The sequence below is a fragment of the Aspergillus mulundensis genome, assembly GCF_003369625.1.
Source record: "Aspergillus mulundensis strain DSM 5745 chromosome Unknown scaffold_0, whole genome shotgun sequence".
Lineage (NCBI taxonomy): Eukaryota > Fungi > Ascomycota > Eurotiomycetes > Eurotiales > Aspergillaceae > Aspergillus > Aspergillus mulundensis.
Window position 1 is genome coordinate 3,070,954 of NW_020797888.1, and position 13,629 is coordinate 3,084,582.

The 13,629-nt window shown below is 49.9% G+C and overlaps 4 protein-coding genes across 4 annotated transcripts; 2 read left to right on the top strand and 2 right to left on the bottom strand.

Moving 5' to 3' along the window:
* Window positions 1-2,106: 2,106 nt before the first annotated feature.
* On the bottom strand, window positions 2,107-2,948 carry DSM5745_00767 (ankyrin repeat domain-containing protein; the record flags this gene model as incomplete). Its single annotated transcript, XM_026742783.1, has 2 exons — window positions 2,107-2,573; window positions 2,669-2,948. 2 exons carry the CDS (start codon window positions 2,946-2,948, stop codon window positions 2,107-2,109), a joined length of 747 nt encoding a protein of 248 aa, XP_026608628.1.
* Window positions 2,949-4,641: 1,693 nt separating this feature from the next.
* Window positions 4,642-5,293, top strand: DSM5745_00768 (response regulator; the record flags this gene model as incomplete). The annotated part of the gene is made up of 3 exons (XM_026742784.1): window positions 4,642-4,667; window positions 4,721-4,862; window positions 4,934-5,293. 3 exons carry the CDS (start codon window positions 4,642-4,644, stop codon window positions 5,291-5,293), a joined length of 528 nt encoding a protein of 175 aa, XP_026608629.1.
* A 696-nt stretch (window positions 5,294-5,989) lies between these two features.
* DSM5745_00769 (putative zinc knuckle transcription factor (CnjB)) lies at window positions 5,990-8,184 on the bottom strand (the record flags this gene model as incomplete). The annotated part of the gene is made up of 13 exons (XM_026742785.1): window positions 5,990-6,162; window positions 6,229-6,300; window positions 6,375-6,451; window positions 6,497-6,557; window positions 6,606-6,682; window positions 6,730-6,877; window positions 6,924-7,131; window positions 7,185-7,283; window positions 7,361-7,491; window positions 7,544-7,674; window positions 7,721-7,810; window positions 7,864-7,927; window positions 8,031-8,184. The coding sequence occupies 13 exons, from the start codon at window positions 8,182-8,184 to the stop codon at window positions 5,990-5,992; spliced, it is 1,485 nt and encodes a 494-aa protein (XP_026608630.1).
* A 3,692-nt stretch (window positions 8,185-11,876) lies between these two features.
* On the top strand, window positions 11,877-13,173 carry DSM5745_00770 (uncharacterized protein; the record flags this gene model as incomplete). The annotated part of the gene is made up of 2 exons (XM_026742786.1): window positions 11,877-12,539; window positions 12,604-13,173. 2 exons carry the CDS (start codon window positions 11,877-11,879, stop codon window positions 13,171-13,173), a joined length of 1,233 nt encoding a protein of 410 aa, XP_026608631.1.
* Between the last annotated feature and the right edge of the window lie 456 nt (window positions 13,174-13,629).

Here is a 13,629-nt window from a genome sequence, read left to right on the forward strand (position 1 = left end):
TGCGATAATCGGATGGAAACTCGTGATGGAAGTTGTGGTAACCTTCGCCAAGCGTCACCAAGGCCGTGATAACATGGTCCCGCGGGGAATTCCTGTCATCAAACGGTTGCTCGCCTATCCAGTGCGCCAGTGAGTTCACGCAGTTTGTCGCCTGCTGGATGAAGAATACGCGGAGTATTCCACCATAAACAAACCCGCCGCGCCAGTCGCCCCATCCCAGCCCGCAGACCACTGTCGGGAAGATAAGTGTCATAAACAGCGCCGTGCTGATGTAGTTCTTATGTTGCCAGATCACCACGGGATCAGCGTCGAGATCCGACGCATCCGAACGGCCAACCTTCTTGTAATTCTGTTTCATGACAATCCACCCAATATGGGAGTACCAGAAGCCTTTCCGAACGGAGTATGGATCCTTCTCAGTATCGGTATAACGGTGGTGAGCTCGGTGCCCGCGTGACCACCATCGGATCGAGCCCTGGCCGGCTCCAGCTCCGGCAAGGGCGAGGTATATTTGTAGTGGAAGGGTAGCCTTGTAGCAACAATGGGCCCAGAGTCGATGATAGCCTAGCACCGTGCGGTCAGTAAGTTATCTCCTTCGAGAAAACGCCAACTCGAAATGGGAGCAACGTACCCGCGGTAATCCCAAGGCCAGCATTGAAGTAATAAGCGATCGCAAACAATGCCGTATACAGATATAACGGGGTCCAGACAGCACCAAGACATCCCACGAACGGAATGAAGAGGACGAAGAAGCAGTTTAGCCAATTGACGTGCCGGTACCAGTTCGACCAAGTCATTGGCAGCTCGGTGATGTGAGGCGTTGAGCCAGGTGCATTATTCGGCGGAGACTTGTCCGCGGCCTTCGCGTGGTCCATTGTGTGAGGATGATTGATGCGTGAGCAGTCTCGGGGTGCGGTAGGGCGGCGATACTTATAAGGTAAGGTGTTGAGATTCCAGTTCGGCGATAGCTAACTACCCCTGCAGATGCGCGAGGTCGATAGAGGTATCAAATCAGCACAATGGCATTCAAACCCCCCAGGAATGGCCTCATTTTATCGTTCAGGTGCTCTCTACGTCTTCTGGATCATTCCACTCTCCAAGCGATTTTGTTGGGATTTCCGTTGAGATGCTGGGACAGGGCAAATCCAGGATGACTAAGTTTCTGATCCGTGCGAATAGGTAAATCTTCTTGACTCGCGGATTATTGAATTGTTTAGTATCCATCTTCACATGAAAGATGAAGATCCTTCCACCTCGGTCAGAATCAAAAAGGATCATGAGATTGAGATTCGCGGTTGGGGAGGGTCTGGAGTTGGGACTATGAGTAACCCACTGCATGCGGCTGTCAGCAAACAATATATTGCTGTCGAGAGAAACCTCAGTCTGCCGGCGCACACTGTAGGGCTCAACTTTCGTCATTGAACTGAGCCAGAGGACGTTTTTCATAGAGAGGCTCATTCAACTGTACGTGCTGATTAGCCAACGTCCTTTTCCAAACTGAGGGAGTAAACGTTGAAGGAGGGTGGCGCCATACTTCCTTCCCGACAGAAAATATGGCTTGATCTTGCTCGGTCTCATCCCTGCTATGCGACCAAGACCTTTTCTCAAAATCCAAGAGCCATCCCGTTACAGTCGCGTGTTCATAATTCGTTCTTTGTTCTCCAACGGTTCACTTATTTCCATTTTCTGGGTCGGGAGTAGTTACAGTGGGAAGCATCAATCATGCACCGCGACCATGGCCAAAACCATCCCCGACCCTTACTGCGCATCCGTGTCTGCCACGTCTTCAACGACCAATCCCTTTGTGCGAGTATCCAGTGGAGCCTCCCCCCAAGGTATGGGATTCGTTTTGGAACTATCCGTTCGGATATCGACTAGTTGACGTGCGGGCGTTCGGCGCTCCAGGGTCGGCTGAGGAGGGTTGGGCACTCCAAAAATTGGGTGTAACTGTCATCTTGAGCATGTCAGGTATCAATTGCAGAAAGAGAAGGGAATTTGGCTTACATTGAGCCGCGGTAATTGCAGGTAGGGTGGCACCGTCACCAGGTTCTTCGGCCCATCTCCGAGCATGGCCGCATGTAGGTCGCCAGAAAACATCGTAAAAAATCAATCCCGTAGCATATCAGCAATCTTGTTGTGGCCCCGTTTCATAGCTATCTCCAGCGGCGTCATACCCCGAGCGTCAACAAAGTGTTTATCAGCGCCATACTCCAACAGCAACCTAACAATATCTTCGTGATTATCGGACACAGCAAGCTCAATAGGCGATGTACGATAATTAGACGTGAGATTAGGATCTGCTCCATGCTCCAGCAACAGCTTCAGTGCGGTCAGATTAGGTTGCCATCGTGTGAGCAGCAGAAGCCCTGTGTAGCCGTCGTGAGCTTTGACGTTGGGATCAGCGCCTGCTTCCAAGATAAACTTGATGAAGTTGCAATCCATCCGCAACACTGCCTGTATCAACGGGGTACTCTTTTTGCAAAATAGCAATAACTCCATCATACTCTGAAAACTGTCATAGACCACGTTGCCGTTCTGACCGGCGTCGGCCGTTGGGGATTGATTGCCGGCACCTGTGTGATTTATTAGCTTTGACCAGCAGCAAGAGGATCGATTTCGCGCCGATTGTGCCCAGAAGTTGAAAATCGGCCTGAAGGAAACTTCTAACCTCTTGCTCGTAGAGGGACCTTGTAGCGAGTCCCATCGAACGTCTCGTTGACATCGCCGCCTTGGGAGATCGACTTTCTAGCTGTTTCGATCATACCAAAACTAGATGCCCAGTGTAGTGCCGAATTATTATGCTTCCGGACATTGTTGAGATAGAGATATCCAGAAATAACGTTATTAACGCGAACACAGGTGCGGACGAACGAGCTAAGATCTTTCTCGGCCTCAATAAATTCGGCGATGTCGAGCAATAGCTCATTGGGAAGACCCATAAGCGACATTGTAGAATGCAGAAAAATGGCACTCCGAGAACCGTGAAAGCTTCTCATGCTAAAAGGAACTAGAAAGCGCTTGAGGAAGTTGGACCTTTTGCCTGTCAAACGGTGCCTCCGGTTTCCCAGGTAATCCCGATGTCGGTTACGAGGGGACCCAAAAAGAGGATAGCGGGCTTTGTTTTTTACTCTGGGTATGGCTTGATTTTGCTCTATTCGGCTGACTTGTTCTTGGTGACTTTGAAATTACTTCCCTGGTCATGTTGAGATGCCACCGGACGAGATCCTTTACTTCCTTATTTCCCTTAGGCCAATAAATACAATACTTATCATCCGGCGTGACTTGCAACCGAGCCCTTCAGTCCATCTCCATGTACCAAGTATGTATTCAGTCTCGCGAACTGTCCCCCAAGCCACATGATACCATATTCTTGTCTTCGTCTGCTCATTCCGCACTATCCAAATGGGAAAGCTCCGAGCTCAGGATCCCGAGACTGATGATGAAGTACTCCGGCTAGCTTTGACCGTAAGCATACTGGCAAAATTTGGAGAAGGACGGGAACGTTACCATAAATCACGAACAACGATCGCTGCTCTATCTTTGTCGCAGTATTCTCTAATCATTTGCAGGGTATGCCGGGTTATTGAGCATAGATAACTTGACGGCTTTCCCGGACTCATGGAAACTCTGGATCTGGTAGGAGTGCTCTAAATGTCACGGCACCATGTTTCTGAAGTAGATCTATCAGCGGTTCTTCCCAGTTACGGTGTGCAACGTCAAGGGGTGTGGAGTTCCCCTCCGTCGTGTTTGGATCGGCGCCACGAGCCAAGAGTAACCTGGCAATTTCGAGCTTCCTTCCTACCACCGCATGCATCAAAGGAGTCGACATTAATCCATCGGCTCTGTTGATGCTTGCACCGTGGTGTAGGAGGATTTGTATACTTCTCAGTGACCCTTTCCTGGCTCTGATTGCCGCCACCAACGGCGAATAAAGTAAGGATTGTGGCGCTTCGACGTTGGCTCCCACATCCAGGAGAACAATAACAAGGTCGTTGTACCCCTTCGCTGCAGCACGGCTTAGCGGTGTTGTCGTAAAATGCAGATCGAGGGTGGAATCGTTATATGGAAACCCCTTGGCTTCATTGACATTGGCTCCCTGAGAAATTGCTTTCTTAGCTGTGACGACGATTCCATACTCGGCTGCCCAGTGAAGAGAAAGACTGCCGTGGTGCTTCACATTATTCTAATAGAGGTATTCAAGTAAAAGGTTGTGTAGGTGACGACACGATTGCAGGAACGAGTTGAGATCAGCTTCCGACTCGATATAATGACTGATAGAAAGCAGCAACTCATTGGGTAGATCAAGAAGAGACATAGCTGCGTTGGTTGCAATCACGGAGTCCAAGCAAACTTGACAGTCCGCAAAATATCTTAGAAGAAATGGTAGAGGTTTGTAGACTACAAAGGATAGCACAACCATGAGTGCTTCGCTGAAGCTTGACGAGTATGAGCTGGCTCCCCGGCCATGGAGACGCCCAAATACGGACTGGGTGTATTTTACGGTACCGCGAATACCATGCTGTACCTGCACCATCTTAATCGGCATGGGCGTCAGTCTCAGCCCCATTCCCCGCTTGCCCAGGTGATTTCGACACCTCTCTCAAACGCGAACGAAGACAAGTTTCTATCGATGCCAGCAATATGCATATCCTTGTCGCCGAAGACAAGTAAGCTGGATCACAGTGCACGAAGTGCCCAGACAAGTACTAACTTCTGCCAGCGCCGTCATCCAAAAGCTATTATTGCGCTTCCTCCACCGTCTCGGCTGTACCGTCGCATTCGCCAACAATGGCCAGGAGGCTCTTGACTATCTCTCTGCGTCACCGACCACCCATCCTCGTCCCAGTATCATACTGATGGATGTAAGGCTTTTTTTCGGCTCACTCCTATGTTCTTACCGGGAAGAAACGCATGCTGACCGAAATTTCCGCAGACCGCAATGCCCGTGATGGGCGGCATCGAAGCAACAAACATCCTCCGCACCCAAGCACCTTTCACGAAAGACCATAATATAACTACGACGCCGATCATCGCCATGACAGCACACATTTACCGACCTCAAATTGACGGGGGATTGTGGAGGGAGAGGGGCTTCGACGACGTTCTGCTGAAGCCCCCGCGGCCCGCGAAACTGCGGCAGATGATCCTCTACTGGTCGAGAAGGAGAGTTATGCCGAGACATGGAGATTTGGCAGTTCCAAGAACTGGTAACATGGTTCCTCTTTCGCCAGCCGGGGCACCATGGGGACCTTCTCCCTTGAGGGCTTTCAAGGGGCCCAGGTCGCTGCTCTAGATGGACCATGCAGATATGAGATTCTTTATTGGTGGCGATAATCGCTGGATTGTCATTTGCAACGGAGTAGTATATACTGCCTGTCTCCAATTGTATGTGAAGAAGTATACATCAATAATCCCAAGCCTTCTTATTTTCGTTCATGATAGGCGCTGCTCCTGTCTCTCTCGATTTTTCTTGCTCGCGAATGGAACCAGTCACTTGGAAGAAACGAGTCAATTGGCGCTACACTGTAGTAGCATTTACAGTGCCAAGTAAGGGAGCATCTCAGGTAAACGACTGGGGAATTTTGAGGTGTCCGGAGCAGAATCAATATATACGTTGATTCCAGAGCATACGGCAACGCTGGAGGACTTCTGGGTATAGTCAGGCATTCAGTGTGCAGTACTCGAAGCATGTTTTGATGTAAACTTAGTGGTAACCTGATGCTAGGCACTCTCCAGAAGTCTATTCAAGGAGTGTTTAGGAGAAAGAGCTATGTGCAGAAAGGACAATGTTTCAATTCAAGATCACTGATCCATACTAGGTACAGCATGAGTAACATTCCAGATGGAGTTAGATCTCCAACATGATCAGATATTTGCTACCTTCTTTCATTGCGTCGACTCGTTAAGCAGAGGCGAAACTAGACCGGGACAAAAAACAATAGAAGCATAAACAGCGAGGACAATGAGATGGTCGTTTGCTTGAGGCAGACTACCAGCCCTGGGTGCCGCCGCCGGAGTTCCAATTGCCATTGTCTGCTTGGGTCTCCACGTGGGCGTTGTCGTTTCCGGTGTCCCAGCTACTGTCTTGGTTGCCGCCAAAGCCGCCGTCGCCTCCATTATCGCCGGACTCTGCCTGAGGGCAGCGTTTGATTGTGTGGCCCACTGAGTAGAATAGAACGAGTCAGCGGTCGTCATTCAGCGACAAGAGAGAAGGAGAACGGGACTTACTTTCGCCACAGTTGTTGCACTTTACCTTCGACCAATCCTTCTTTTCGGGGCAGTCACGGCTGAAATGACCGACTAGTGGTAAAGACAAAGGTTAGCAACAACAAGCCCTTGATGAGATGGATGAAATCAATCATGTTCCGACTTACGTTGGTCACAGTTACGGCAAGTTACAGTCGAGACGTCGCGAGGCTTGTCGCAGTCGCGTGCCATATGATCCTCAGACCTGTAAGGTAAGCAAAGGTCTGTTAACGTGAGGGAAGGTACTTACCCGCAATTGCGGCAGGTCCTAGGCGCATCATTCTGAGGGCAATCCTTTGCAAAATGTCCCACTGGGCAATTTTAGCAACGGCTCAAATGCAAGATCGGATACAACTTACTCTCTCCGCAGCGTTTGCACTCAACCCCTTCAGCGGAGCGAGGGTTGGGGCACTCAGAGGCTTTGTGGTCCGAGGAGCTACTCTGGTTAGCAACAACAATAAAGTTAGGGTCGGGGAAACTGACCCGCAGTTACGGCACGCGAACTTGTCCACACGGGGCTGCTGGCAGTCACGAGCTCGGTGTCCAGGCTCATTGCAGTTGACGCACTTCACTTCGACGCGTTCAATAACGGCACGTTCCTCCTTGCATCCGCGAGAGGTATGGCCCATTTCTAGAGACATCAGCGAGGACTGGTATAAGTAGTGTCGATTACCTACCACCACAGTTCCCACACTTGGGGATCTGGCGGTCATAAGGGAGGCCGGCGTCTTGGAGACGCTCAAGATTTTCCTCGACGGAGGAAGGCCAACGCTCACGAAGATTCGCTCGTTGGGGTTTGGGAGAGTAAAAAAACCCAACAACGTACGTGCAGTTGAGCTTTCCTTGAAGATCGATGAGACTGATGCAATCAGCCGTCTCCCGGTTCTGTGTTGGGATAGAGTTAGTCTTCATCCGAATACTTGGATAGCGAAGCTTACCATAGCGATGAGGTAGATGTTGAAGGACTCTTGACGCATCTTTGTCTCGACATCCGCAAAGCTGGCGTCAGGAACAGCCTTCGAGTAGATCTTCAATCCCTGATGTTTGTCAGCACGTGCCACGGTTGGTAATAAAGGACAACATCGTGGAGATGGGAACGAGAAAGGTGTGTTACCTCACGAAAGTCTTCAAGGTCGCGATCATTGCTGGCCTTCTTGAGCATTTCCCACGCCTGCTCGGGAAGCATGTCCGGGATCTTGTTTAGGTCGAACTTGCGGTTTGCTTTGCATTCCGCAGCTTTGTGTCCTGTCGCTTGCTGTTAACCATGGTAGATTATGAAGTGGTTTCTCTGGCTTACCTTCTTCCTGGCAGTTCTTGCACACGTCAGGCGGGCGGTCCGGGCACTCAGCAGCAGGGTGTCCCTCCTGGCTACAGATGCGGCAGGGTCCCTTGAACACACGAGGCTTGGTACACTCAGCCTTCGTGTGGCTAAAAAGAGTGAGTAGAGAACGAGAACAGGATCTAAGTGACTTACCCTTCCTCGCCGCAGTTGAAGCAAGCCATTCCTTCACGAGGCTTTCGAGGTTCTGGGCACTCACGGGCGAAGTGGCCCTCTTCACCGCAGCTGTCATCAAGTCAGCTACCACCAGAGAAGGCTTTTTCTCCTGAAAAACGTACTTGCGGCACTTGTTGTCTCGTTCTCTGTCATCACCGGGATTCTGGTTCTCGTCATTTCCGAAGCCTGTATCGGAAGCAGTGTTAGTCGGGCTAATAGAAACGTAGTCTTACTATGTGGCACAGCGGCTTCGCCAGAAGATAGAAGGACAAACAAAAAATTCGCTTACCAGATGCGTCACCTCCTCCCCAATTGTCAGTGCTTTCAGCTTTTGCACCACTACCCCAGTTGCCACTGGCACCGGTAGTCTCCTCGGCTCCCCAATTGCCGGAAGCGGCGGTGTGGGCACCACCTCCCCAAGCGTCGTTGTTATTCCAAGACATCGCGTCTGGGTTTAGCGTTGAATTGATAGCTAGATAGAGAGTATGTTAGTATTGAAAAGGCCAGATGAGAGATGGTGGGGTAGGAACACACTTGTGTTGGCCATGAGAGGGAAACAGGGAACGACGAGCGTCTAGTGAAGGGGATGTGAGAAAGATGATGGGAAATATGAAACTGGAATTAAGTACTCGCCTTGACAGTATCTCGATACAAGAGAGAGGCTGAAGAGTAGTAGGTTGAAGAAGAGAGGTGCGTGGTGGAAAAGAAGAAAAGGTTGGGGAAAGGGAGACTCGAGAGGAGAAGAGAAGGAGAAGAAAAAAGAAAATAAGACAGGGGAACTCAGGAGGGAAAGAGAAAAGAAAGGAAAAGAAGAGAACTCGGGAGGGAAAGAGGGGAGGGGCAAGGAAACAAACGGAGGGGGGCTGGTGGCGTTGGTGGGAGAATTTACTCCCTCACTTTCGTAGACAAGACGTTTGTTGAGTTGCCCAGCCAAATAGTCTATGAATTTCGCTTCAACAACGATATATGTTATGACGACAGCTCAAGCAGAGTATTAGACTCTTTTCACTGTACATTAGGTGCCATCAAAACAGTCTAGCAACTCGCCTCGACCTCTGAATCCAAGGTCAGGAACCAGGGCATTGAACAGGTCGAACCGGACTTGACAGCCTACGTTAAGATGGCCGGCCGGAACTAGTTGCCTATATAATATACCAGGACTTGTCAAAGAAACACATTCACGGCAGAACAGGTTCATTGGATTTGCATTGCTTGACTAGTATGCTGGAAAATGGATGGACTACTGAACTAGACGCGCATCGCACAAGCAAAGGCGCAGGTACGACGCTTAGAATGCCCAGGAAACAACCAGACTTGGTGCAGTGTAAGTCCTGACACAGGCCACTAGATGCATCAGAACTCGAGTTTAGACAGCCGGTTCCTGAACTCAATTTAGCCAGCGAAGTAAAGATATGGATGAGAGGGAGGAAACGACTCTCTCCGGCGGGAATGGAGGTGATATTTACACACTACTGGCGGCAGCGCCAGCTCCGGTGATCAGAGCCAAGCGACGGTGATCAGAGTCCAGTGCCAGTGACACCTTCAGCGTCCTTTGCCGGATCTATAGTTTGGATTTGGGTCTAGATTACGAACCGCTCTCCGAGTCAGAACCTCACTCCCAATTACCGTCTCCATCTTAGGATAATTGGCCCTGGTTATGAAGGCATTGGCGGTTGTGCTCATTAGCGAGCCTCTTCGCCAGGGACACCAAGCTGAGCACTCGGGAATGAATTTTATCAACAAGACTGACATTTTGCAATCCCAGAACTGTCCGACCTACCTCGTTCAGCATTTTTATGGCCTGAAGTTCAATCAAGCCCTCAATGCCGGCTGGTCGCAATCCTCGCGCAAGCAAACCATGGCACTCGATCATGTTCGATTCATGGATAGATGCCAGATTTTACTATTCGAGGGAGCGTCCTAGTGAACAGCTTAGGCTAGCCACTACCGCTGGTTGCTGGTGGGCCAACCTCCCAATTCCAATTCATACACCCGTCAAGAATCAATTCAGGTCGAAACGCACGGGCAAACGGTATTTATCTCTTACTAGAACAGCAAAGTCATCTATTGGACCGATGCATTCTTGCGGGCTCTGCACAACCCGACTCGAGATAGACCCGTCGGCAGGACTGGCCTGGAAAATCATCTCGATGCGGCCGCCAGATTACGGCACCTTCTTACGGCACGAATAGCGACTCCGCAGCATTGAGCCGCATCGAGGGGCCATCTGCATTCTGAAGAAAAGGCCGGCGGATAAATGGGAAGACGGCCGGTTACTTGGCCGAGTGGATAGGGACATATGAGGGATGACCGATGGGATAGCAGAAATTCACCAAAAGTGCTGCGATGAGTTGTCTGGCATGATCCACTTGGCAGATGGACCATTCTACTCTCAACTGAGACTCCGGACACGGCCGAAACCGCCCATACCAAGTCACTATAGATCGCTTTGAACTTCATCTGAGATACCAAAGACGCGTTGTGCTTGTTGCGCCGCGGAGGTGGAACAGGCGGAAAATGCGTGGCAAAGCTGAAGCAGGGAGTCTGAGATGAGAAAAGCATGGACAGAGAGAAAGACTCCCATGCCCCTATGGGGGATGATGGGTCTTAGCCAGGCCTTGACTACTATATGGAACAGGCAGCTCTTCATTGCGTTTGCTCCCTTTCATTCTAGGTAAATTGTTGATTCAAGGCTCTTGACGGAAGCCACCCGTTAAAATAGAGTGAGAGCATACTCTGCCTGTAGACTGTCACATAGAAGCTATAAATGAGGCACCTTAACCGTTTACTCGCGACGAGCGTACCCTTGGATGTTTCATGAGGATATCTGCACCCCAACGTAACTACAACGGGGAGCACCGGTTCTCGCAAATAATTGAAATGGGACTAGGTAACAGGACTCGCTGACACTCAGCTGCATGCTCCAATTGGTTAGTGAAGAGTAAACATATCGCAAACAAGCAAGAGGATTTTGAAGAAATATTCTGCATGTGGCATAATAAATATATATCTAAGCTCAGCGGGATGGACAGCTGAGTGCAAAGAGAGGCATAAGCGAATCAGATTGACGAATTAATAAGGTAAGGAAAAAGAAGAAGTCATTTAGTCGATAGAGAAGAAAACCTGGATGGTGCCGACAATATTTTTGCGTAGAGTACGAAGGTCGTCAGGGCGCGTCCCGATGACCGTGGATTTTGTTCTGTAAGTTCTTTGTGATATATTTAAAACTGAAGCCGCCGTTCAACAATTGGCCGGTTGGTGTAGTTGGTTATCACGTATCGTTAACACCGATAAGGTCGCCGGATCGAGCCCGGCACTGGTCATTTTTTTCCCACGTTTACCCCGGACACAACTTTTTGCTTCCTCACTTTTTACGAGCCCGGTCTTGGGCTGTATAGCGTAGGCCTGAATTGTTTTACCCAGTGAGCTACATGACACTTGGAATTGCGACTTAAATATGTTATTCAATATGCTTGGGCCCCGTTGTTTCCGTCCTCTCGTTGGTTCTGGGCGTGTTGATTCCTGCGCCAGGAAAAGAAAGAGCGCGTCAACCCAGCAACGGGCGGCAGCGTCAGGTACACTGTCTCCACCAACCGCCCTTCATGAGACTGAGATCCGTCTCTACGAAAGCACAATACCGCGGGCGATGCCAGTGTCTGCATTTTTACCCTACCCGCTTCGAAGCTCCCGGCAAACCGAATGTGATGTTTCGAAACATTCTTCATCGCTACATTCATCGCTCCTCCAGACCCTTTACTTGCCTTCCTCTATCGTTTCAGGCCGACCAAACCACGAGAAAGTGGGCGTGACCCTTCGCGAAGCGCTATCAAGCCCGACCTGAAAACCGTTTCCCTCGGCGATCTTGTGGTCATACCCCCACAGCACCACGAAATGCAAGCAACATGCTCCAGAAACCGCAAGTGGGAATTAGAGCAAGAGGTTCGGCTCCTGCGCCTGCGCGAGAAATATTCAAAATGGATGAATACGGAACTGTTCGCTAAGGTTAGTGAGCTTTTGCCTTCCCTCATACCCTCTTTATTAGTCGACCGTCCCCTCACACCTCGAGCTTGATTAGAAGGTATCGAAACATTTTCCTGACCGAAGTGAGGAAGCTATCAGCAAGAAACTGCAAAGCATGATGAACAAAGTTGGCTGGCACAATTGTTCAGGAGAAAAGATCAAGACGGAAGTACTCAGAAATCATAAGGACTGGTGGGCTGCTGTCTTACCGGAGGGCTCAGATGTCCGGGGACCTGCAGAGTTAAACCACCCACTTAAACAGCACCGACTACGTTCCACGTCGGCAACAACATTCAAGGATGCGGGAATTGTCGAGAGTATCGAAGATCCAGCTGGTGAATCCACTTCCGATGATGAATTCGAGCCTCAATCTTTTCTGGATTGCGACTTTGATCCTGATTCCGACTATACGCCAGACTCCGCCCCTGGCTCTGGTTGCTCGTCCGATTTGGAAGGCAAATGCCGCGAGACGTCAGGAAATGAGATACCTATATCCAGGAACACCCAAGACTCGGTCGACAATGGTTTCGACGGTGCGGAAGAGAAAGATATTATGATCCATAACCCCGAAGCGAGCAAGGCTCACGAGCCCTACAACTCTGAGTTCGAAGTTCAAAACTGGATGAAGAAAAGACCTCACGATGACAGCCTGCCCGATGAGATTTCTATGAGTGAACGTAGAATCAAAAGACCCTGCCATGACTGGCAAGCGGCGGATGTCACGGACACAAGCCTTGCAAAAGCTGCAGTTGAAGGAGTCAAAGTTCAAGAAACACGTGTATGATGGCCAGGTTCTACGCAACTTCAGCATTGGTTCTTCAACTAACAAAGCTCGTACGAAGTACCCAGACAGCCAACACCGACGACTAACCGAAGCGATGCGAAACGCCCTTACTCATGTCAACACTTGCCAAGATCAGACCAAGTCAACGGCGCGTCAAGAATCCACACACTCTCCTCCGGATGCTGCAATACAGAATACACATATGTCAGTGGACAATGCTCCCCAACCAGGGGCCACAATATATCAGACCGGAAACGGAAGTGCTACCTCGGAGACCGGACTACAGGACAATCGACTATTAGGTCTTAGTGCATCGCAGGTAAAAGACATCTCTTCCCAGGTTCGCTATTCGGTGACGAATACACTTGAAGATTACGTCTTTCGCATTACCAGCTCGCACAAAGCCATAGAAGAGAAGCTTGCAGCTGAGGTCCGGGAGAAAGAAGCCCTTGCAAGAACAGTGAAAGACTGCAGTCAACATATCCAAAATCTGCAAGCACGGCTTGACTTTTACACTAAACGAATGGTAACCCAGGCCCAGAAGGTAGCAAGACTATCTAAAACGCTCAAGGATGGCGGAGCAGGGGTTCAGGGTCATACTGATGCAACCGAATTCGACGTTGCGTAGGTGTGACTTCCCGGAAGCCTATCCCGGAGAAAATGGCGGAACATCTGGTTCTCGAGCCTTCTAACCTCGAGAGCTTCAGCAACGCCTAGATTGGGAGTAGCAACCTCGGCTACCTAGGTATAAAGAGCCGCGCAATACTCAGGGACCTCAAATGTAGGTGGTTTGCAAAGCTCCTACCATTGTCTTTGTCCGTTTATCGAGAATGGTATATGATATGAAGGACCCATTGTTGCGTACATGTATATCATTGTTAGATGTACACTATGTTGACTATTCGTACTTACCTAGCAATTCAGTATCTTGGCTGGCCCGTGGTCGATGTTGTGCTACATTCCAAGACCACTCCCAACAAAGCGCTTTCAGGTCCTGGAGAGGCTAATGCACCTATAACCGTCCGTATCTCTGGACGAACTCTCTAATGAATTCTCATCCCCTGAACAGTAATCCAGCAATAAC